Source organism: Panicum virgatum, chromosome 3K (assembly GCF_016808335.1).
Source record: "Panicum virgatum strain AP13 chromosome 3K, P.virgatum_v5, whole genome shotgun sequence".
Taxonomy (NCBI): Eukaryota; Viridiplantae; Streptophyta; class Magnoliopsida; order Poales; family Poaceae; genus Panicum; species Panicum virgatum.
This window is the reverse complement of record NC_053138.1, coordinates 20,657,297-20,680,661: the sequence shown is the minus strand read 5'-3', so window position 1 is coordinate 20,680,661 and position 23,365 is coordinate 20,657,297. Positions and strand designations below refer to the sequence as shown.

At 43.7% G+C, this 23,365-nt stretch overlaps 2 protein-coding genes across 2 annotated transcripts; both read left to right on the top strand.

Annotated features, from left to right (window-relative positions):
- Positions 1-4,910: 4,910 nt before the first annotated feature.
- LOC120698259 (probable calcium-transporting ATPase 6, plasma membrane-type) lies at positions 4,911-11,230 on the top strand. The gene is made up of 7 exons (XM_039981793.1): positions 4,911-5,195; positions 6,460-6,514; positions 6,600-8,536; positions 8,626-8,784; positions 9,299-9,470; positions 9,607-9,905; positions 10,576-11,230. The coding sequence occupies exons 1-7, from the start codon at positions 4,998-5,000 to the stop codon at positions 10,879-10,881; spliced, it is 3,126 nt and encodes a 1,041-aa protein (XP_039837727.1). The 5' UTR covers positions 4,911-4,997; the 3' UTR covers positions 10,882-11,230.
- An 864-nt stretch (positions 11,231-12,094) lies between these two features.
- LOC120698260 (probable glycerol-3-phosphate dehydrogenase [NAD(+)] 3, cytosolic) lies at positions 12,095-15,390 on the top strand. The gene is made up of 5 exons (XM_039981794.1): positions 12,095-13,100; positions 13,716-13,937; positions 14,395-14,642; positions 14,759-14,898; positions 15,014-15,390. The coding sequence occupies exons 1-5, from the start codon at positions 12,473-12,475 to the stop codon at positions 15,153-15,155; spliced, it is 1,380 nt and encodes a 459-aa protein (XP_039837728.1). The 5' UTR covers positions 12,095-12,472; the 3' UTR covers positions 15,156-15,390.
- Positions 15,391-23,365: the final 7,975 nt, after the last annotated feature.

Genomic DNA, 23,365 nt, shown 5'->3' with positions numbered 1-23,365 from the left:
GATATATATATGTCGTGCCATAAGTATTTCTCCAATTTTCATCCAAACTCTGTTGAGGATTTACATTAGTTGTTTAACCATGACGGAGATACGTAATATTTAAATGATAATTTAAGTTTTGGGCACAAAAGTAATAGCCTCAGTTATTTTAAGATTAATGGATGTGAATTTTGAACAATTCATATCATGGCAATTTTCTGATGGAATCAAGGCAATATACTGTAATGGGTCTACAAGTTTTGAAACGTGATTCCAAAGGAAACTAAGATGCTAAGTTCATGGGTAACTATGATTCATTTTATAAAGTAAAGGTGGATTAATAATTATCTTGATACTCTAAGGTGAATATTTTCTCCATAAGCTGACTAAAGTAAGAATGCGTCCCTAGTTTTTTGGGGAGCATAATACTAAGATGAGACCATAGTGAGTGTTGGGATTTGTCACTAAAGGGTGTATGATTAAGAAAGACTCTAAAGTGACAACATGTGAATGCATACACAACCATGTCTATTTTGTTTGCATGATATAGCAAACTTCGCTATAAGAATAAAGTTAAGAATAAGATAAATAGGAAGACGTTCTTAAGGTTTCAATTTTGAAGCTCTATGTAAGTCATATAAATAATTGACTTAGCATGACAAGCCGGAATGCTTGACAAAACTTTATTATTTTCAGTCCAGGGGAGGTCCACTGGAAAAGGTGTTAAAAGATAGAAATACCATAATAACATGCTTATTTAATTAAGGTACTATTCAGATAATATTTTGTAAGAGTGTGTGGATATAAATGTGCACAATTAGTTTTATGTCTTTCACTCTTACATATATGAGCAATTCTGCATAAAGCTCTAAAACAAGATTGGCATAATTAAGGCTAATTTTGTATAGCATATTTTAGGCAGGCATGTGCAATATATTCCGGTAATATTAATATATTAACATTGGTTTTGAATCAATGTCGCTGTTTAATAACAGTATTCCCTTAAAGTAACAACTTTTGGTTGATGGTGTCAACCCCATTGATATTTAAACTATTATGTTGTGAATGAAGGGTCCCAGGATCAAGTCATTTTAATGCATTAAGTAAAATTGCTAGCAACATGACTATTTGAGGGTTTTATCTCTTATCCTATTTTCGCGAAAATCAGTATGGATTTGATGATAAACCTGAAATGTGATTCTGGATGAGGCCGAATAATTAAATTTCCAAAATAAGTTAAGTAAGTGTTCTATCGAGGTACTGTAGTGGACTTTGGTTAATGGTGTCCCAGTATTTCTGTAATGTTTGCCGATGACTCATTTGCTGGGTTTTTTGCTATGGTATTGAGTGTGAACATAAGGCAAACAAAAGTTTAAGCTTAAGATTAAGATTGTTCGATTAAGTGGGAGATTATTGATTCATGTGTATCCACGTTCACGTGATCAATGTTTTGAACATTATAAATAATAAGTTGTTGACCTTCGGTCAAGGGGGAGAATGTTGGAATTGTTGACCTCGGTCAAGATCTAATTGGGCCGAAAGGCCCAATCCTAATCCAATATTAATCCCTGTTAGTTTCCTTTGATCGGGAGGCAAACTCAGCCCATTTAAGGGCCCGGCCCCAAGCCTACAGCACTATATAACCAAGGGAAGACCCCTGGTTTTCTCTAAGCATGATTAGTCACGAGATTTGCCATCAAGGTTTGTGTATCCCTAACCTAACCGATCTCTAAGGTGTTGGAAGGCTTGGAAGCGCGGTGTCCCTCGATCTGTATCGACATCCACCCCGTTCTACTACCTCTGCGGCATAGACGGGAGTTGTTGCTCGTCATTTACATCTAGATCTTCAACAACAGAGGCATCCGTGATGGCTATCAGATCTGGTTAGTCATTAAGTAATTAATTCCGCATTAAGATTAATTAGTGATCATGATTAGGCTAAGCTAAGGTTCTATTTATGGTTAATTAATCATATTAGGTAACACGCCGAGACAACATGATTCCATCAGATTTCTGTTGTACATTTATGTGGAATTTGAACTCTATTTTGACTGTCTGTTGCTGATCGCTATCCAGGATTCAGGGTCACGCCGGAGAGCTGGAATTCAACAAAAATACTTGCTCTCTTCCATTACATTTTCACCACAAGTCAACAATGGTTTCGTGCCTCACATCAAGATTTCTGTTACTTGCGGAATGAGTTAATTTTAGGTTTGTTTAACGAACACATCTTGAGATACATTTCCGGTATTTAGCTAGTTTTTCAAGTATACATTGAAAAGATATCACCCAACATTTTCTACAACCTTTCCTGACTTTTACTTGGCATGTTTTGACCTCTACTTGTGGACCAGTAGTTTTTTTGACTGTATAAGGTGGAGAAATAGCATTAACTGATTGTGCATATACAGAAGAATGTTAATGATTGACAGTCTTACCTGAAAACTTGTTTTCTGACAGTCCGCCAGGGGTTAATGGCAGCTTAAGTGCCAGTGCAATGATACATTTTTTTTTACCTGAAAGCTAAATGAATACAGATATGAGCAAATTTGCTGGATTAGTATCATTGCCAGGGTGTTGTCAGGTTATTTCTGGCACAATATGATTATGTTAAAAGCATTTGAAGTTTCTTAATGTCAAAGTTCTTATTGCGTTTATTAGATTAGAAATGCAGTAGCATCAGACCCACATTACATGTTATTTGGCTATAGAAAGTTAGAAGAGCCACATGCACTATACCACAGCCACAATATAGCGACTACATTATGGTCGCTATAAGTCGTTATAGCGACCGACCATCAGTGGCTGTGGTACACTGATGGCTCTGCCCATGCGAGTCATCTGCCAAAACATGTGCCCCTTCTTAAGTGAATCCTTCTTTGACTTTAATTTTTTTTGTTGAACATTGTGCTACCATTGGTTATCAAATAGGAACTGATTATTTTTGGCTGTTGCATAGTCTTCAATCAATATATTTTTAGTTCAACTATAACTCCTGACTACGCTTGTGTTTAGTGTAGTGTCTTAAATTGCATATGTTTGTGGTTGTACACTTTGCACTGAGCATATGCTGTTATGTATTGAATGAACTAAAATAATACAGCTCTATAATACACTAATTTATATGCTAATCATGAAATAGGGATTGATCTCCACATCCTTAAACTGAGACATGCCTATATTTGAGTCCAGGTGCAGGTAGGGGTGGTAATGAGCTATGGCCCTAGTGGCCTCTTCACAGCCCAATAAGGCCCTTAAATATTTTAGTTCAAAATTATATAAGATTAGAGCCCAGTCCTTTTAGGGCCTGCCCCTTAGATTTTCTAGTTCAAAATTTTTGGCCCTTTACCACCCCTAGGTGCGGGAGAGATTAAGCAGCACATGTACAGCAGATGGTTACCTGATGACATAAATGTGTCTTTACCTCCAACTTTTTCCTCACACACAATTGTGAACTTTCTTCAGAAAATCTTACAGGCAAGCAAAAACTTGAAGCTTTTATAGTGTTTGCGGTGTGTTCGATGAAGCCCTTTCACTTTTATCAAAAATTTCTATCCTACATTCCTACTCCTTGGTTGTAGGCTCTTGATCAACCAAATAATATACATTCTGTTCCTGCTTTACGTTGATGCACGGTTTTTGTTAGTGGCAAGCAACACATGGTGGAGCTCCCACTAGATGGACATGATGCACACTAGCAATAGGGAGCCATGGAGATCTCACTACATAATACATATGAAGGCTATCTCCGGGGTAATAAGTATCGAACCAACAACACCATGATTTTATTTCTATGGTTTTGCTGTTTATAATTGGTGTGGTAAGGACTAGGAAGAACTCCATGTGCAGATGCTACTTGCTTGGGGCAGAATCGTCCAATGGTCCAAGAAAGTGATGGGACCCTCCCTCGTTTGGTTAAGTTAAATCAAAGACTAATCTCGGTGGACTAGGTGCAGATAGCAGCCTGGTGCGTGCTGCCGAGTGACCCAGCTAGATCTATCTCAATCAGATCTACAAGGAGCCGATCATCCGAATGTGGATTCTCCTTCTGGTACCGTTATTGACTTTATTGGCACCACTGGACGTGCTGAAGTTAAAGGAAATAGCAATTGCATTGTTTATTTCAAAAAAAAACAATTGCATTGAGGAAGCCATGTACTATGAACTATTCACACCAGGAAAAAGTCTGGAAAGTAATTGGCATCAGCATCATCCCTTGTATCACGCCAACCTGGTCTTACATTTTTACTGTCTGTCACATCTGGTAGACAGTCTTTTCTTTGCCAAATAATCCATCTGAAGAGTGATCTATAGTACTTTGTGTCTGTTTTGAGGTAAAGGAGCCTTGTGAACCTTTTGTTGCCGATTTCTTGCGTCGATCATATTTGAACTATCAAATTAAACAACGGGTGAATATCTGAAGGTATTATTGACACAAAACATATAAATTGGTAAATCCATTTTCATTCCTCTCATCGTCTTGCTGTCTGTGTCAAGTGCAAACTTCTACAGCACGTTCTCTGAAGAACTTACTCTGTGGTAACCTGTACAACATTTTACTTGGACAACTGTAAAGTGACAACAAAGATCCCTGATGTATCAACTTACATCGACGTAGTTATTTATTTCTATGGTACTTCTTTTTACTATAAAATGTTCTACTTGCACTATAACATTTTTTTTATGATATCTAATGCTTGTAAGATAAAAGTCAAATTTTCAAGAAAAGGGAGGGTGGACAATAAGCCATATTTGGAAACTCGTTGACCACATTTTTAGACTCTTCTGGCGAAAGATTCTAATGCTTGGGAGAAAATTCAGAAATTTGACATTTATTTATCAGGTGCATCCATATTTTAGAACTTCTTAGGGGTGTTCTTGCAATTTCCGCCCTTTATGCATATTTATTCCCTGCGCCCCTGCTTGACGAAAACGAAACGCTGAAGCAGAACACGCGCAGCGAGCGGGAGTCGAAGCGCGCGGGAGGGCGAGCGAGCAAGAGAGATCGGCGATTCAGCATGGAGTCCTCCGGCAGGAGCTGGAGCATCGACAGCTACCTCAACGAGCACTTCGACATCCCCGCCAAGAACCCGCCCGGCGAGGCCCGCCTCCGTTGGCGCCGCGCCGTCGGCCTCGTCGTCCGCAACCGCCGCCGCCGCTTCCGCATGTTCTCCGGCCTCCACGCCGTCGACGACTCCCAGCGCCGGAAGATCCTGGTACGCACAGGCAGAGCCCGTTTAGTTACCAAAATTTTCAGCCAAAATTTTTTGGCTCACCTTTAGACACACGCCCGTTTAGTATTAAATATAGTTAAAAAATAAAATTAATTGTACAATTTAAATGTATACGACGAGACGAATCTTTTGAATCTAATGAAAGTATGATTAGTCATAAGTGCTACAGTAATCCACATGTACTAATGATGCGGTCAAAGACCTCAAAAGATTCATATCGCAGTTTTCAAGCGAGTTCTGAAATTAGTTTTTTAATTAGTGTTCGAAAAATCTCTTCCGACATCTAGTCAAACATTTAATGTGACTTTTGTACCAAAAATTTTCATCAACTAAACACCCCCGCAATGTCCGGCACCGGCGCGAGCCGTACATGCCGTAGAACCCTTCTTGCGTCGCTTTCGTTGAATTGCGCCGTTCAAAACTGTGTGTGTTGGGGGGGGGGGGGGGGGGGGGGGGTCGGGCTTGGGAAATTGCCAGGAAACTTCCTCCCCGGATCAGCCTTGCTCTGTGCCTCCGCTGGCCACTGCTTTGTGCCTCTCCTATCGATTCGACGGCCGTGACGGGATGACGTCCACATGGCTCAAGTCTCAATCCGAGCAAGGTTCCCATTAGGCCACCATGTCGAACATCGGATGTCTCTGTCTCCTCTCGTCTGAACTGTGGCAAAGTCGTGAGACGGGAGAGTAGATTCAGAAGGCGTTCCTTGCACTTGCACGGCAAAAATAGGAATAAGAAATCTTCTTTTCGGCATGTTCTGGTAGAAAGCTTTCACATGCGACCAGCCGGCTTGAGACGACCAATTCTAGAGGGGGGAAAAAACGGTTCATGCACCGAAATAATCACAACGCGTTGCCTCGATCTGTATCATAAAAATTAGAGTTCAAGTGGTATTGCATCACATGGGGGTGAGGGCCAGGAGTCACGAGCGCACCACTTGGATCTTTCTTATGCCACGAGGGCACTCATTGGAGGAATGGAGTATATATTATCATAGAAATAGAACTGAACATCGTCTGAACGTGCCCTTGCTTCATGCTCCAATAATCAATTATTTTCCATATGTTGGTTACAAGGTATAGGACTGGTGCATATATAGTATACAATGATGATCAATAGTGCAGGATTGCGGGAGACACTGAATAACTGAAATTGGGTCGCAAAAAACTGTGCTGAAATTCTCTGTTTGGTAGCAGAACACAAATTAATTATTTCTTTGTCTCTGAGATGTTTGCTTTTTTTTACCCAGGGAAAAGTTCAGGTTGTAATTAATGTGCACAAGGCAGCGCTTCAATTTATCAATGGTGTGGCCTCATCATCTAACTCTGGTTTTCTGTTCTTGGCATTACTACCCCTGTAGCATTTCACCTTGATCACTGAACTGTGCAGGTGTAAGACGATACCCCCTATCCAACGATCTTATCAAAGAGGGCTTTTGTATCAGTCCAGATGAACTGTCAGCAATTACCGGCATGCATGAGGATCCTACAATCTTCAAGACGCATGGTGGGATTAACGGAATATCTCGAAAAATCAAAACCTCATTGGAGGATGGTATCAGCGAAACTGAAATAGAAACCAGGCAGAAACTGTATGGCACTAACAAGCATGCTGAGAAGCCTCCTAGAAGCTTCTGGATGTTTGTCTGGGATGCATTGCATGACCTGACGCTGATTATTCTAATGGTTTGCGCTGTCGTTTCTCTAGTGGTTGGCCTTGCTACCAAGGGGTGGCCGAAGGGTATCTATGACGGCCTTGGCATAATATTCAGCATTTTGTTGGTCGTATTGGTTACAGCATCCAGTGACTACAAGCAGTCACGGAAGTTCATGGAGCTGGACCGTGAGAAACAGAAGATATATGTCCGTGTCACCAGAGATAGCAAAACCAAGAAGGTGTTGGTTCATGATTTGGTTGTCGGTGACATCTTGCATCTTTCAATAGGTGATGTTGTCCCTGCAGATGGCTTGTTTGTCTCTGGATACAGCTTAATGATAGATGAATCTAGCTTGTCAGGTGAGAGTGAACCAGTTCATGTTTCTGAAGAAAAGCCGTTTCTTCATGCTGGTAGTAAAGTGCTAGATGGAACAGCCAAGATGCTTGTTACTGCCGTTGGTATGCGTACTGAATGGGGCAAAATCATGGATACTCTCAATGATGATGGAGTGGATGAAACTCCTTTGCAAGTTAAGCTTAATGGTGTGGCCACAATCATAGGACAAATCGGGTTGGTGTTCGCCATTCTCACATTTCTAGTACTTCTAGTTAGGTTCCTGGTTGACAAGGTAATGCATGTTGGATTATTGAATTGGTCGGCAAATGATGCACTGACAATAGTTAACTACTTTGCTATTGCAGTGACAATCGTTGTTGTTGCAGTTCCTGAGGGTCTACCACTGGCTGTGACTCTTAGTCTAGCGTTTGCCATGAAAAAGCTGATGAGTGACAAAGCACTAGTGAGGCATCTTGCAGCATGTGAAACCATGGGTTCAGCAAGTTGTATTTGCACCGATAAGACAGGAACTCTGACGACCAACCACATGATTGTTGATAAAGTTTGGATCAGTGATGTATCTAAGTCTGTCAGTTGCGATACAAATATCAATAAGCTAAAGGCTGCAATTTCAGAAAGTGTTATGGAGATACTTATACAAGGAATATTTGTGAACACTGGTTCTGAGGTTGTGAAGGGAGATGATGGCAAAAGAAATATCTTGGGCACACCAACTGAAGCAGCATTGTTGGAGTTTGGTTTGAGCTTGCAAGGAGATCTATATGATAAGTATAACAAGTTGACAAGATTAAGAGTAGAACCTTTCAATTCAGTCAAGAAAAAGATGTCTGTTCTAATACAGTTACCTAACGGTGGCCTCCGGTCCTTCTGTAAAGGCGCATCGGAAATTATTTTAGAGCAGTGTGGTACTGTCCTCAATAGTGAAGGAAATATAACACCACTTTCAGAAATGCAGAAGCAAAATATTTTAAATATAATCAATTCATTTGCTTCTGAGGCATTGAGAACACTTTGCATCGCGTTTAAGGATGTAAATGAAATTTCTGACGATCAAACTATACCAGAGGATGGCTACACTCTAATAGCACTTTTTGGTATAAAGGATCCAGTCCGTCCTGGTGTCAGGGATGCAGTAATGACCTGCATGGCTGCTGGTATTAAAGTTAGAATGGTGACTGGAGACAACATCAACACTGCTAAAGCTATTGCCAAGGAATGTGGAATACTAACAGAGGATGGAATAGCGATAGAAGGACGAGAGCTTCACGATAAGAGCACAGATGAGCTGAAGGAGCTCCTGCCTAAAATTGAGGTTTAGTTTCCTTCAATTCTTCACCCTTTTATTCATTGCTTTGTTAATTCAATTTTGAAACATTACTCACATATATTTCATGAGTTTAGGTAATGGCCCGGTCCTTGCCAATGGACAAATATAAATTGGTAACAAGCTTAGAAAGTATGTATCAAGAGGTGGTAGCTGTTACTGGTGATGGAACAAATGACGCCCCTGCATTGCGTGAGTCAGACATTGGTCTGGCCATGGGCATTGCCGGCACTGAGGTACGTCTTAGGTTTTCACTGCATTTTTGTTGTTCTTCTATGCCATCAGCTGATGACCCTTCATATATTCAGTTGTAATGTTTGTTGCAGGAACAGATTCTAAGAACTCTTATTCAGTTTTGCATTTCCTGAATTAGTAATGCCCATGCTATTTTTACAGACATATACAACAACAACAACATAGCCTTTTTTCCCAAGCAAGTTGGGGTAGGCTAGAGATGAAACCCGAAAGAAATAAGTTCAAAGTTCAGGCACATTGATAGCTAGTCTCCAAGCGCTCCTATCCAAAGCTATCTCTTTAGAGATATTCCAATTATTTTTTTACAGACATATCCCTAAATAAATTTCGTATTGCATTACATTTTGTGAATTTTGACCTCTGTATTATAGGTAGTAAAATACATTAACTTAATTTTGCTTCCCTTAGCTGAAATTGTATTTAGTGTTCAGTTTCATCTGAATTCTATGAGAAATGCTGAAGTGTGGACTTATGCAAGTGTATGACTGGATGCAGGTTGCAAAAGAGAACGCTGATGTTATAATTATGGATGACAATTTCAGTACCATTGTAAATATTGCTAGATGGGGTCGGGCAGTTTACTTGAACATTCAGAAGTTTGTGCAGTTCCAGCTTACAGTTAATATAGTGGCTCTGATAGTGAATTTCGTCTCAGCGTGTATCGTAGGTGTGCATACATACCACCAGTATACTATTATTTATATAGTCATTATTGATTCAAAGTTTCCCTGCTTATTATCTTTCTCCTTGCTGCACTCTTTTAGAATGACTTCATATACTGTATACTTTGAACTAACTTGTAGGTATTGCACCACTTACTGCCGTCCAATTGCTATGGGTGAACATGATCATGGATACGCTAGGCGCCTTGGCCTTGGCCACAGAGCCACCTAATGATGAAATGATGAAGAGACCTCCTGTGAGACGGGGACATAGTTTCATCACTCGGGTCATGTGGAGAAATATTCTTGGGCAAGGTTTATATCAGCTCCTTGTACTTGGTACTCTCATGTTTGCTGGAAAGAGGCTTCTTAAAATTGAAGGCCCGTATGCTGATAGAACCACCAATACCCTCATATTCAACTCTTTCGTGTTTTGCCAGGTACGAGCAGTGCAAGCCAGCTTCTGATACCTTGAGTTTCAATTTGTAATGCTTTGAAATTTACTTTTACAGTAGTAAGTAGCAAACATCAATGACTTGAAACTTGAGTGACTCTGCCACTGATTGTGAGAATCAATGGACTCAATGAGATATGCAATGATTTTTTTTCTCTCTTTTGAGCAAGTAATGGCAGGTGCTCTGCCTATTCATCCAGTAAGAAACAAAGTATAATTTACATAATTTCCCAGGCTGAAGGTGATACGAAGTGAAAGAAAAACTAAAGCAAAGTTCACAGATAATGAAAACACCAAAGAGCAGCGCAGCTATTAGATATGTAAATCTCACGTCCTGCTTGATCGGGAACGAAAGCTGCTGCATGTTGTGACAGCCTTGTTGTCGAAAACATGATGACAGTGTTCCTTCCATATGTTCCATGCTGTGTATGTCTCCAATCGATGGGGGTTCAGCTTGGCAGCAAAGCACATTTGTCTTTCCCCTTTTCATCAGACAGTTTATTCAGATAATCTCGAAAGATTCACAACAATTGAAACTGACAATATATGATACATGAGTGCATTGTTCCTGCATGCAAGGACACAATACATGAAAATACAGTAGTTACTTCGTTGTTTTTAAGGCTGTAACTGCATTTTATTTGCCACTCGTTCAGGTTTTCAACGAAATAAATAGCAGGGAAATGGAAAAGATCAACGTGTTCAGAGGGATATTGAAAAACTGGATCTTTATCAGTATATTAACAGCTACTGTCTTATTCCAAGTGATCATAGTGGAGTTTCTTGGCACTTTTGCAAACACCGTGCCGCTGAGTTGGGAGCTCTGGTTGCTCAGTGTAATTCTCGGCTCAGTTAGCATGATCGTCGCTGTGATCCTCAAGTGCATTCCTGTGGAATCTAGGAAAACTGATGATAGGCCCCATGGCTATGAGTTGATTCCTGAAGAACCAGAAACTGTATAGATTTCAGTTTCACACTGTTGTTCCCATGTTCACCAACCAAATCTTTCACAGTGGAAAGGGATGCCTGGTCGGGATTTCTTTCGAAGTGGTTTTGTTGATGGCAAGCAGAAGATTTGCAATGGGACTCTGCATCGATGGAGGAAGAGGATCAAGGTAGACGACTGAAATGGAGTACATATTGGGAACAGGGGGGAAAAATCTTGATTCTTAGGCGTTCTAAGAGTTTTCCAAGACTCATGCGAGTGTCTGCTGTTCCGCTACTTTTTTTTTTGGTTCACCTGTAAATCGAATTGTAACCTATTTTAATGATGAAATAAAATTTGAATAAGAGAGGCTATGCTTGCACAAACGCAATTGTCCTGTCCATCTAGTGGCCCTTTTCTGCATTTTCACTGTGCCACGTCTGCTTAAATTCTCAGGTGGTGCGCTCGCAGCGCACTCAACTACTCAAGCAGCGTACTCATATTTGAACTCCACAGCTACGGTGATTCTATGAATCTGGCAGCCGAGTGGCAGGACCGAAGCCTGAAAAACGAGGATCAAAATACCAGTGCCTGAATGGGACGCCACGAACTGACTGAATCGACAGTTCACGGCGGTTGGTTGGGTGTGGACGCGGGTCGCATCTAGCAGGATTTGTTTGCGACCGGATCCGTTGCGACTGACAGTGAAATTCCGAGAGAGGAGGAGGAGAGCGAAAGGAAAGGAAACGGAGCGTTGGACCCGGACCCAACACGGGGATCGCTTTAGACCGCGGCGACGGACGCACGAGCTGACCGCTTCTTTGAGTAAGCTTCCCCCGCTCAAGCGAACCCTCACGCCGCCGAATTGATGATGATGATGGCAGCGTGCCAAGGCCATCTTGCGTGCGCTGTGCTCGAGTGGACTCTCTCTTCTGGTCGGCTCCGAACTCGGACCAGCTCCGCCAACTAGAGCGGCCGCAACGAGCAGTCAAAGCCTTATTTCTCCTCGTGCACGGCCGTCTGCCGCCGCCGGTCATCAATTCGGTCACGCCGTGCGCCCGCGCCCGTCCCTTTCGGTTTCGGACGCGCCTGGCCTGGTGCGTCCGTGTGTGGCGTCTCCACCACCGCCCCTCTTTCTCCTCGTGCACGGACTCGGCCTCCGATCCGATTCCCTCCCTGTGAGCACCTGACCGTGCGCGTTGCCTCCGTGGAAGCCTTATTTAAACGGGAAAAAACCACATCACCGAGCCAGAGGGGAAAAAGGCACGGTTTTTCGATTTTCTCAGGCCCGCTCGCCTGCTTGCGGAGTTGGTGCCGGTAGCTGAGCCGAGACCCGGGCGGGCGCCGCCGCCACCAACCCCCCGGGGAGAAGCGGAGTTCAAAAGGGAGGGGCCGGCGTGGCCGCAGCCCTCGGGCTTGCCGATCGACAGCTAGCGAGTTTCGCGCTGGGATCTGGTAATTTCTGGTGACCCAACCCCACAACCCCCCCCCCCCCCCCCCCGCGAAACCCACCCGCATTTCCTCCCCCCGTGCTCGTCGCCAGCAAAATCCCACCACATCTTCCTCGGCCGGCTGGAGCCAGAGCCTGCCTGCCTTGCCTGTCCTGACCCCGGTTGAGCTCGGCGGCGATGGTGGGGAGCTACGCGAGCGGCGGGTCGGCGGCGGCGGCGGCGGAGAAGCTGGACGAGCTGCGGCGGCTGCTGGGGAAGTCCGACGGCGACCCGCTGCGGGTCGTCGGGGTGGGCGCCGGGGCGTGGGGGAGCGTCTTCTGCGCGCTGCTGCAGGACGCGTACGGCCGGCACCGGGACCGGGTGCAGGTGCGGGTGTGGCGCCGGCCGGGCCGCGCCGTGGACCGCGCCGACGCCGAGCGCCTCTTCGAGGTCATCAACGCCCGCGAGGACGTGCTGCGCCGCCTCATCCGCCGCTGCGCCTACCTCAAGTACGTCGAGGCGCGCCTCGGGGACCGCACGCTCCACGCCGACGAGATCCTCCGCGACGGGTTCTGCCTCAACATGCTCGACACGCCGCTCTGCCCGCTCAAGGTCGTCACCAACCTGCAGGAGGCCGTCTGGGACGCCGACATCGTCGTCAACGGCCTGCCGTCCACGGAGACCAGGGAGGTGTTCGAGGAGATCGGCAGATACTGGAAGGAGCGGATCACCCAGCCTCTCATCATCTCGCTGGCCAAGGGGATCGAGGCGTCGCTCGACCCTGTGCCCCGGATCATAACACCCACACAGATGATCAGCAATGCAAGTGAGTTCTTTACTCAATTCTCGTAGTGATCTACAAGTGCTGCTTTGTTCTCATGGTTGAGTTACTAGTTTCGTTAATCTCGTAGCTATCACATTTGTGGAAGTAGTAGTAGGGCTAACAAATTAAATTGAAGATTTTAATGCTGCTCAGCTGGATCAGATACAGCAGCTCTGGAATGTTCCTGACGAAATTTTCTGGATAATCATGATCTGTACCTATGGTCCCTCATATTTATTGCACGTTGATGATTATATGGTACTATATTCTTTGCCTGTTGTTGAGTATTGGAATTTCAAGAGCTAGTTAAGCCCCTTACTGAATGGTGCATCTCGCAGTTAAGTGAGTGCCCATGTGCTATGTTTGCTCTGCAGGGCTTTCCCTTCTGAACGTGTAATACAGTTTAGCAGGGTTTATCTGAATTATTATTGAACATTGCATGTTCTGGTTTCTACCCACCCATTTGATGTTTCTCCTGGATTTATTTTACTGAACTGAAATTGACATCCTGACCATTAACTCAATTCCATATGCCGTTGCATGCATTTGATTTAAGGTTTCCCCTCGTTGTACTGTTGAGTTTACCCTGCAGTTGTTGATCATGGATTCTTATTGCAGCTGGAGTGCCTTTGGAGAACATTCTGTATCTCGGAGGCCCAAACATTGCTTCTGAGATTTATAACAAAGAATATGCAAATGCTCGCATATGTGGGGCTGACAAGTGGAGGAAACCTCTTGCAAAATTTTTGAGGCAGCCCCATTTCATTGTATGGGACAATAGTGATCTCATTACTCATGAAGTCATGGGCGGCTTAAAAAACGTATATGCCATTGGTGCTGGTGAGTTTCCATTTGCTGTCCTATCTTTAAATTGACTTGAAAAATTTTGATCTGGAAAATGGAACTTACAGTTGGGTCCTCCCTTCATCCAGTTCACATGAGATACTTGATGATCATTCCATTTTTTAGCACGGAACCAATAAAATTGCTTTTTTGGCATCTTTGTATTTTGGTCCTGTTTAATTAAGTATGCTATTTGCATTCACTGAATGCTGCGGCAATGCTGCAGTCTCTGCCAAATGCAATGTTGCTTAGTTTTTTTTTTCAGACAGTACAGAATCATGCTGAAGCTAATACAGCACACGCAGCTCTCGTGTCATGGATTAGGAAAAATTAAATCCAGTAATTAACACAATAGACCTGGGAGAATTTCTCCATATTATTTGCCCACTTTTACCTAATTATTCTGGAGCCTAATGCATCCAGTCATGTTGCTGAACATCATCTTATCATGCAGGTATGGTGGCAGCACTTACCAATGAGAGTGCAACCAGCAAATCAGTGTACTTTTCACTTTGCACATCTGAAATGATATACATCACCCATCTTCTAGCGCGAGAGCCTGAGAAACTTGCAGGGCCCTTGTTAGCTGATACATACGTCACACTGCTGAAAGGCCGTAATGCATGGTATGGGCAGAAGTTAGCTAAGGGAGAATTGACCCTAGAAATGGGGGACAGCATCAAAGGCAAAGGGACTATCCAGGTTTGTGCTGCCAGCCTGCCATCTTTTATAATATAAAGTTTGCTTGATTTCTGGGTGCCCTTTTGGTATGGACCGGGTAGCTATGTGCTGACCATTATTTCAATTCTGCGTTTTAGGGTGTTTCTGCAGTCAATGCATTTTATGAACTCCTCAGCCAGGGAAGTCTATGTGTGATGCATCCAGAAACCAAGAAGCCTGTTGCTCCTGTTGAGTTGTGCCCAATACTCAAAACACTTTACAAAATTTTAATCAAAAGGTTAGAATCTTGGAAAATTCGTGGACTATCCAATGCATTTTTGGTGGGTTACATTTCTACTGTCATGCCAAGCGCCTAACTATTTCTTTTTTTTTCATTTTTTTTTGGTCTGCAGAGAGCTTGCGACTGATTCCATTCTTCAAGCAATACGAGATGAATCAATGTATGATCCACGGGAAAGAATTGAGATGGCACAGCGTCAGTCCCTTTACAGGCCATCTCTTCTTGGCCTACCTAACGGAGATGCCAAGGCTTAGATATGTCCTTTCTGCAGTTCGCATATGATGCGAACTTGCAGGTGTCTGCTGGTCTCAACTCTCAAGATCCTTCTTTGCGTGCCCCCGAAAATGTGCGTTGTGTACACTAGAGTTCGATGGTGGTATATTAGGATGTCAGGATACACTTTATTGCCCATTCTGTACATACGTCATATTGTGATTCAAATTTATTTGTTATTTAGATGGAATAAAGATATGTCTTCCTTTTCGTTTATGATGGCTTTGGAGTCTCATAGCTGACTGGCTGTAATCATAAGCAGCAAGCTATGTTCACTGACATGACATGAACTGATGTCTGCTAATACATTAGATTTTCTTCTTTTTTGAATTATGCAAACATTGATTGCTGATGCCAAAATTTAAAATTCTACCTTCAAATGTGTTGCTGCAAAAATCAGCGACATGCTAAGGTCTAGGAGCTCTTCGTAACTCCAGTGCAGGTGAACAAATTGTAAAACTAGTTGTGGACGGAGTGTGCAGAAAACCACTGACAAAAGTTAGTTACATATTTTGGTGAGTAGAGAGGCTCAACAGGCCAATTAACTTACAGTATTGAGACAACCTGCATAAAGTTTCCAGATAAAGACGTTACAAACGTAATAAATCTCAGGTACTAAGAAATTTTTTTGACAAGCCAGCATCATGTCCACGCAAAATTGCACTGATTGAAGCTAGAGAGTAGGGGTTTTCAGCTATAACATTGTTCTTGGGGGGGGGGGGGGGGGGGGGGGGGGGGGGGGGGGGGGAGGGGGGGATCCAGTTCCTCTGAAGTAGCTGAAGCTACCTTAGAGAGAGAGGTAAGTTGCTGCTGGCCATTCGATTGGCATCCAACAGCCCCTTCGTCAAACATGGGCCTTGCTTCATATATTCAACGCATGTTGGTGAGTTGATCATATAGACCGTGAACAAATAACCCAAGCTACCACGCGGGAAGGTTTTATATCTGTTTGCTAACACACAAAAGAAAAAACAGAGGAAAAGTGTGGAACGACATGCGAGCGAAGCTGATTAAGTGACTATCGTCTGCACGGCAATCTTTGGCAAAATCTAAGTAATATTCCCTTTTGAGGCTTCTTTTCTCCTAAACGACTCACTCTCAGCTTGCTTTAAACTTGCTCAACTTTCTCTTTTTTTTGGATTACACAGCACAACAAAGACATTTTGCACACTCACCTCTATGAACACACGTATGCAAATCCTACCCTGAGCATTTTTAAAGATTGAGCCGAGAAATCTTCGAGATTGACGAAGTCACCACAAATGCCTCATTGTCGACGGAACGTCGCCTACCACTAAAGCATGACGTCTTTAAATCCCTGAAATTCGCTCCCACGAGAAGCCACCTAAAGTGTTACTGGGACTCTTGTAACTACTAGGTTATAGGCCCTTTTGCAACCTTTCCCTTTTCTCACTACAACATTTTATGAAAAAACCTTGTTTATTTAATTTTCAGGAACCGACTGTGAGAACCGCCCAATTTGATATTATTTTAAACGAACCACCGGTCATTATCATCTAGATGAGAGTTAACACGTGTTTGCCGGAGAGCGTGCCACGTGTTATCCCACATCTAGAGACACGAATAACCGACACATCATTCATACAAAATAATATCAAATCCGGTAGTCCCGGTATGTGCTCCAACATACGCCCAGAATCAGCATATGCACATACCGTTTACAATCGAATACATCGCCAATAATCCACAAAGAGCAGTTTTACACACTTAATATTACAAGTTCAATATAGATGGGTTTCAAGCTTCACTTACAAGCCTTGGGCTCACGATAGTCATATTAAACGGAAACATAAAGTTTATTGCATTTACATGCTCTCACGAAGCTCGATTACGATAAAGACTTACTAAAGTAATGACGCCTTGCTCAAGGACATCATTACAGCCACCACGACCTACTCTTCCCCCGCGTTTGGATCAGCGGGGTAGAAGTGGCCGAACACCACTTCTGGCTCACCTGCAACTAGGTTTAGAAAGCAACCTGAGTACAAAAGGTACTCGCAAGACTTACGCGATTACATATACAAGGATCATGCAATGGCTCAAGTAAAAGCTTTAAGGTTAAGTAATTATTGCATAAGCATTAGCTCTCTACACTATCACCTATCATAATTAATTAATCTTGCCCAACCCCAAACACTTTTAGTTGATTAAGAGAGTAATATAATCTATAACTGATCATAACTATAACATGAACCAAACCCATCATAAACGATATTCTATGAGGAGTTCATGGGATAATGAGCTTGCTCATAACCGAGAGCGCGGCAATTCGAATTGATTATAACCTTGCAAGGGTGTACTACTTTACCCACACGACGTGAGGACCATGCGACTCACCCAACCGATCACGCTGGGCAAGGGGGTACTCACGTCAACCGTTCCCAACAAAGGCTCGATCATTGAACCTCACACCTAGATTACGAGTAGAGACTTAGTTCCACCAGGGACATCTCTAAACTTTCCTACACATAGGTCCACCTGGGGACACACTAAGCCTCTCTGCATAGCCCGTAGCCACGTATCTAGGACTGCACATCAATGATCAAGTCAAAGAAGGTAATTGGCTTATCCGTACCATTATGTTGGATATGTGGTAGCACGAAAAGGTGCTCAAAACCGACGTCGTCCACTCGGTCCTTAATCGATCCAAGCGGACTATGCCCAAGTGACTTCATTCTCTAGGCCCTAACATTCCGCTCGAATCTCGATACTACCAAACTCTTAACAACCCAACCGAACCAGTGCGATCAAGGGTAAACGGTAAATGTGATCCTCCAAACCATTCCTGTCTAGCGAGCAATAGAAGTATTCTAAGCAGGGCTAAGCATCTAGTCAAGTTAGGTAACTAACTAACTAACTAGTGCCAAGAACAAGGATAATAAATCAAGGATGGATTATGCATAAAGATAGGTATAAAAATGCAATACATACATACTATACATATATAGCCCACAATACCCAAGTGGAATAGCTAAACTAAAACAGATTAAATAGGTGCAAGGAATATGCTTAGCTGCTTGCCTTGGTGAACTTCCGGCTCGACCACGAACGGGACTCCAGGCTCGGGCTCAACAGACCCGGCGGGCTCCACGGGTTCGTTCTCCGACGGTTCGGTCACTATAATGCATGAATGCGATGCAAGAATTAAGAAACAAAATAAACAACAAGTATAAATCATAAAACAATTTGAGCATGCAGAGGACAATGCAAAGAACTCAAGAAAATTGGTTTTGCAGCAAAAACATTTTCCTACAATTAAACATAAATATACTAGTTTTCAGCCACTCTAACAAGGTAAAACCGAAAAGGAATGCAAACAAAACTAAACAAATCCAAAAAAAGTTATATTAGATACTAGGTATGAAAAAAAGCTAACAAAATTGGTTTTACTATTTTCTCACTTTCCAGCAAAAAGTTCTATATTAAACCACATTTTGTACAGCAAGCACGAAATCGAAATAAAACCCTAACAAACAGCAAGGAAACATGTGAACAAGTTTCACCACTGAAATCTACACCTCACAAGGAGTCTAACAAAATTTGTTTTGGCATTTTTCAAGTAGTATACAAATAACTAAGTAATAAACTCACTTTTGCAAGATAAAACTATAGATAAATCTACAACAAAGTAACATGCACAATAATATTTTTCTTGAGTAGATCTAAGCTAGTGGAATCCAACAAAACAAGTTTCATAATTTTTAGAGCTATACATGAATTTCTATGGATTTTACAAGGTTGCAGATAAATAAATCCTAAAGAAACCCTAGCAAAAACGCTAGGTACACCCGGATCCGGCCACACCCGTCAGCCAGAGGCCGACAAGTGGGTCCCACGGGAAGGCGCCCCACCCAGGCCAGGTCAAGGCAAGGCCAGAGGCCTTGACCCACCCGGGAGCGCGGCCACGGCACGCGCGCGGCGCGACGCGCGCACGCGCGGCGATGGCGGCAGCGGCGCGAGGCGGCGCGGCGAGGCAGGGCCAGAGCGGGCCGGGGAAGGTGCGCATGGGGACGAGGAGGTGGCGGCGAGCCTCACCGGCGGTGGCGCAGGTGAGGAGCGGCAGCGGAGGGGCGGCGCGACGAGCAGGGGCGGCGTCGGGCGGACCGGCGCGGCGGCTGCCCTGCAGGGGAGGGGTAAGGGTCGGATGAACGCCGGAATCGGAGGAGAAGGGCGAGAGGGAGCTCCCCATGCAAGAAATCGGCGAGAGGCTCACCGAGGGCGGCGAATCGGCGGCAGGGAGGAAGCTCGGGGCGGCGGCAATGGAGAGGGGAAGGGCTAGGGTTTGGGGCGGGGACGCCGGTCGAGCGCGGATAAGGAGAGGGGTGAGGAGAAGAGCGAAGGGGCGGCACGGAACACGAGGATGGCTGGCACGTGGCGCGACTCACGAGGATGGACGCCGGCGGCGGCGACGCGTGCGTGCGGCGCGCCGCGAGCCAAAACAGAGAGAGGAGAGGGAGAGGCTGACAAGCAGGCCCGGCGGGGAATTTTTATTTTCTTTTCTTTTTCCTTGGGCTGTGACAACTCTCCCCCCCTTAAGAAAATCTCGTCCCGAGATTTAGGTAGACAAGAGGGGAAGGATAAAACTCGGACTAGGTTGAGGCCATATTCACCTAGACAAGATAAACATCTAAGAGACGATGCACAAAGGCAGTGATGATGTGGTGTGAGACATTCCTAGGGTTTTCTTGATGGTGACTATGTACACATATATAACATCTAGAACTATGAACTTCATCAAGAAAGTGGGGGTGATAGAGGGAAAACTTACTCATCGGAAAAGAATTCAGGGTATTCTTGATGTAATTGATCTTCACGCTCCCAAGTGGCTTCATCTTCGGTATGATTGCTCCATTGGATCTTTACAAACTTCACCATGTTACGCTTCACCTTTCTTTCATTTCGATCAAGAATGGCTATTGGGTGTTCTTCGTAGGTAAGGCCCGGTTGAAGATCAAGTGACTCAAGGTCGACGGCGTCAGCTGGAACACGATGGCACTTCTTCAATTGAGAGATATGAAAGACATTGTGTACTGCGGAGAGTGATGGAGGAAGTTCCAATTGATAAGCCACTGTTCCAACTTTCTTGATAATCTGGAAAGGTCCGACATAGCGTGGCGCTAACTTTCCTCTGACTTGGAAACGGCGAGTGCCCTTAAATGGAGAAACCTTGAGATAAACGTAATCACCAATTTTGAGATGGAGTTCACGGCGACGACAATCAACATAAGTCTTTTGACGAGATTGAGCAATGCGAAGATTCTCACAGATAATTCTGACTTGATCCTCAGCATCTTTTACCAAATCTGGACCAAAGAAAGGTCTTTCTCCAGATTCGGACCAGTTGATTGGAGTTCTACACCGTCTTCCATAGAGAGCTTCGAATGGAGACATTTTGATACTTGCTTGATAACTGTTGTTATAAGAGAATCCTGCGAACAGCAAGCATGTAACCCATTTCTTCTCATATATGAGAGCACAAGTTCTTAACATATCTTCTAGGATTTGATTGACTCTCTCGGCTTGACCGTGGGTTTGAGGATGATAAGCAGTGCTATAGGTGAGATCAGTTCCCATGGCTTCATGCAGACTTCTCCAAAAGTGAGCGACAAATTGAGGACCACGATCAGAGACAATTTTCTTAGGAACACCATGAAGACAAACGATGCGGGTAAGGTACAACTCCGCATATTGCTTGACAAGATAAGTAGTCTTCACTGGAAGAAAATGAGCCGACTTCGTCAATTGATCCACGATTACCCATATAGAATCATACCCTTGAGAAGACTTAGGTAACCCGGTGATAAAGTCCATTCCAATTTCTTCCCACTTCCATGATGGGATAGGCAAGGGCTGAAGGGTACCGGCAGGTTTGAGATGCTCGGCTTTAACCCTTTGGCAAACATCACACTCAGAGACGTACCGAGCAATTTCTCGCTTCATGCGAGTCCACCAAAACCTTTGCTTGAGATCTTGATACATTTTGGTACTGCCAGGATGAATGGAGAATTGAGAACTATGGGCTTCATCAAGGATAATTCGTCTGAGGTTGTGATCCTTAGGCACCACAATTCACTTCCCAAAGAATAGAACTCCTTGATCATCCGTAGAGAAACATCGAGTTTTGCCCTCATTCATTAACTCCCGAATTCGAGCCATACCCTTATTCTTCTTTTGGGCTTCCTTAATTTGATCATAAAGATCAGATCTGACTGTAAGAGTAGCAAGATAACCTTCTTTGACCATAGAAATTCCGAGTTTCCGGAGATCATCACAGAGAGTATGCACAGGAGGAGCTATGGTCAAGCAGTTGCATTGAGCCTTTCGGCTTAGTGCATCGGCGACGACATTCGCCTTACCGGGATGATAGTGCACTTCAATGTCATAATCTTTGATTAATTCAAGCCATCGATGTTGTCTCATATTGAGATCAGATTGAGTGAAAATATATTTGAGACTCTTATGGTCAGTATAGATATTGCAATGATTGCCAAGCAGATAATGACGACATATCTTTAGAGCATGGACAACAGCCGCAAACTCTAAATCATGGGTAGGATAATTTTCTTCATGTCGCTTGAGTTGACGAGAAGCATAGGCCACCACTCGGCCTTCTTGCATAAGAACACAGCCAAGACCGATGCGAGAAGCATCGCAATAAACATTGAAACTCTTGGAAATATCTGGTTGAGCAAGAACTGGAGCAGTAGTGAGACGATCCTTAAGGGTTTGAAAGGCTTCTTCACAAGCTTGAGTCCACTCAAACTTAACTCCATTTTTCAATAACTCGGTCATAGGCTTCGCAATTTTAGAGAAGTTCTCTATGAACCGGCGGTAATATCCCGCAAGTCCAAGAAAACTCCGAAGCTCATGGATATTCTGTGGTTGCTTCCAATCCAGAACATCTTGCACCTTGCTAGGATCTACAGCAATACCATCCTTGGAGAGGACATGACCAAAAAAAGATACTTCTTCAAGCCAAAACTCACATTTGCTGAACTTGGCATAAAGATGATGCTCTCTAAGTTTTTGGAGAACGATATGAATATGACGAGCATGATCTTCTTTGGTCTTGGAATAAATAAGAATATCATCGATAAAGATGATCACAAAGACATCAAGTTCCTCTATGAAGATGCTATTCATCAGATACATGAAATAAGCCGGTGCATTGGTGAGGCCGAAGGACATGACAGTGAATTCATAAAGACCATATCTAGTAGAAAAAGCCGTTTTTGGAATATCTTCTTTCCGGATCTTGATTTGATGATAACCTAACCTCAGATCAATCTTGGAGAAATATCGAGCTCCCGAGAGTTGATCAAATAAGATATCAATCCGAGGAAGAGGATATTTGTTCTTGATAGTGACTTCATTCAACGGACGATAATCAACACACATCCGTAAACTATCATCCTTCTTCTTCACAAAAAGATCCGGGCATCCCCAAGGAGAGGAGCTCGGACGAATAAAACCCTTATCCAACAGAATCTTGAGTTGTTTCTTCAATTCCTTCAACTCATTGGGAGGCATTCGGTAAGGCTGTCTAGAGATAGGAGCAGTCCCGGGCATGAGCTCTATAATGAATTCCACCTCACGATCAGGAGGCATACCCGGTAATTCTTCTGGAAAGACATCTGGATACTCACACACCATGGGAATATCTCCTAACGCCGTGGCTTTGGTACTTGCCAAGGCATATAAACAAGATTCCACCTTGGCAAGAGACAGTAAAACTCTACTCCCAGAAGGGTGCAAAAGATCAATGGTGCGGGGCCCACATTTGATAACTCCGTCATGCTTACCCAACCAATTCATCCCAAGAATCACATCTAACTCCAGCTTGTCTAGAATGAGAAAATTGGCTCGAAAAGTAACTCCCTCAATGAGAATTGGAACCTCACTAGCAAAGTGTCTGGCAATGATTTCCCCACCCGGTGATTTTATATGGTATGGCACTTGTAGGTTTTGCATCTCAAGCTTACTATGCAGCATAAATTTCTTGCTGATGTAAGAAAAGTTGCTCCAGAATCAAAAAGAACCATAGCAGGATGAGAATTGATTAGGAGCGTACCCATGAGAACTTCGGCATTCTCCGGAATTTCTTCGGCGGTGGTGTAGTTGAGACGGCCACGCTTAGGAGCTTGATGTGGCTTGGCTTCTTGGCGCTGTG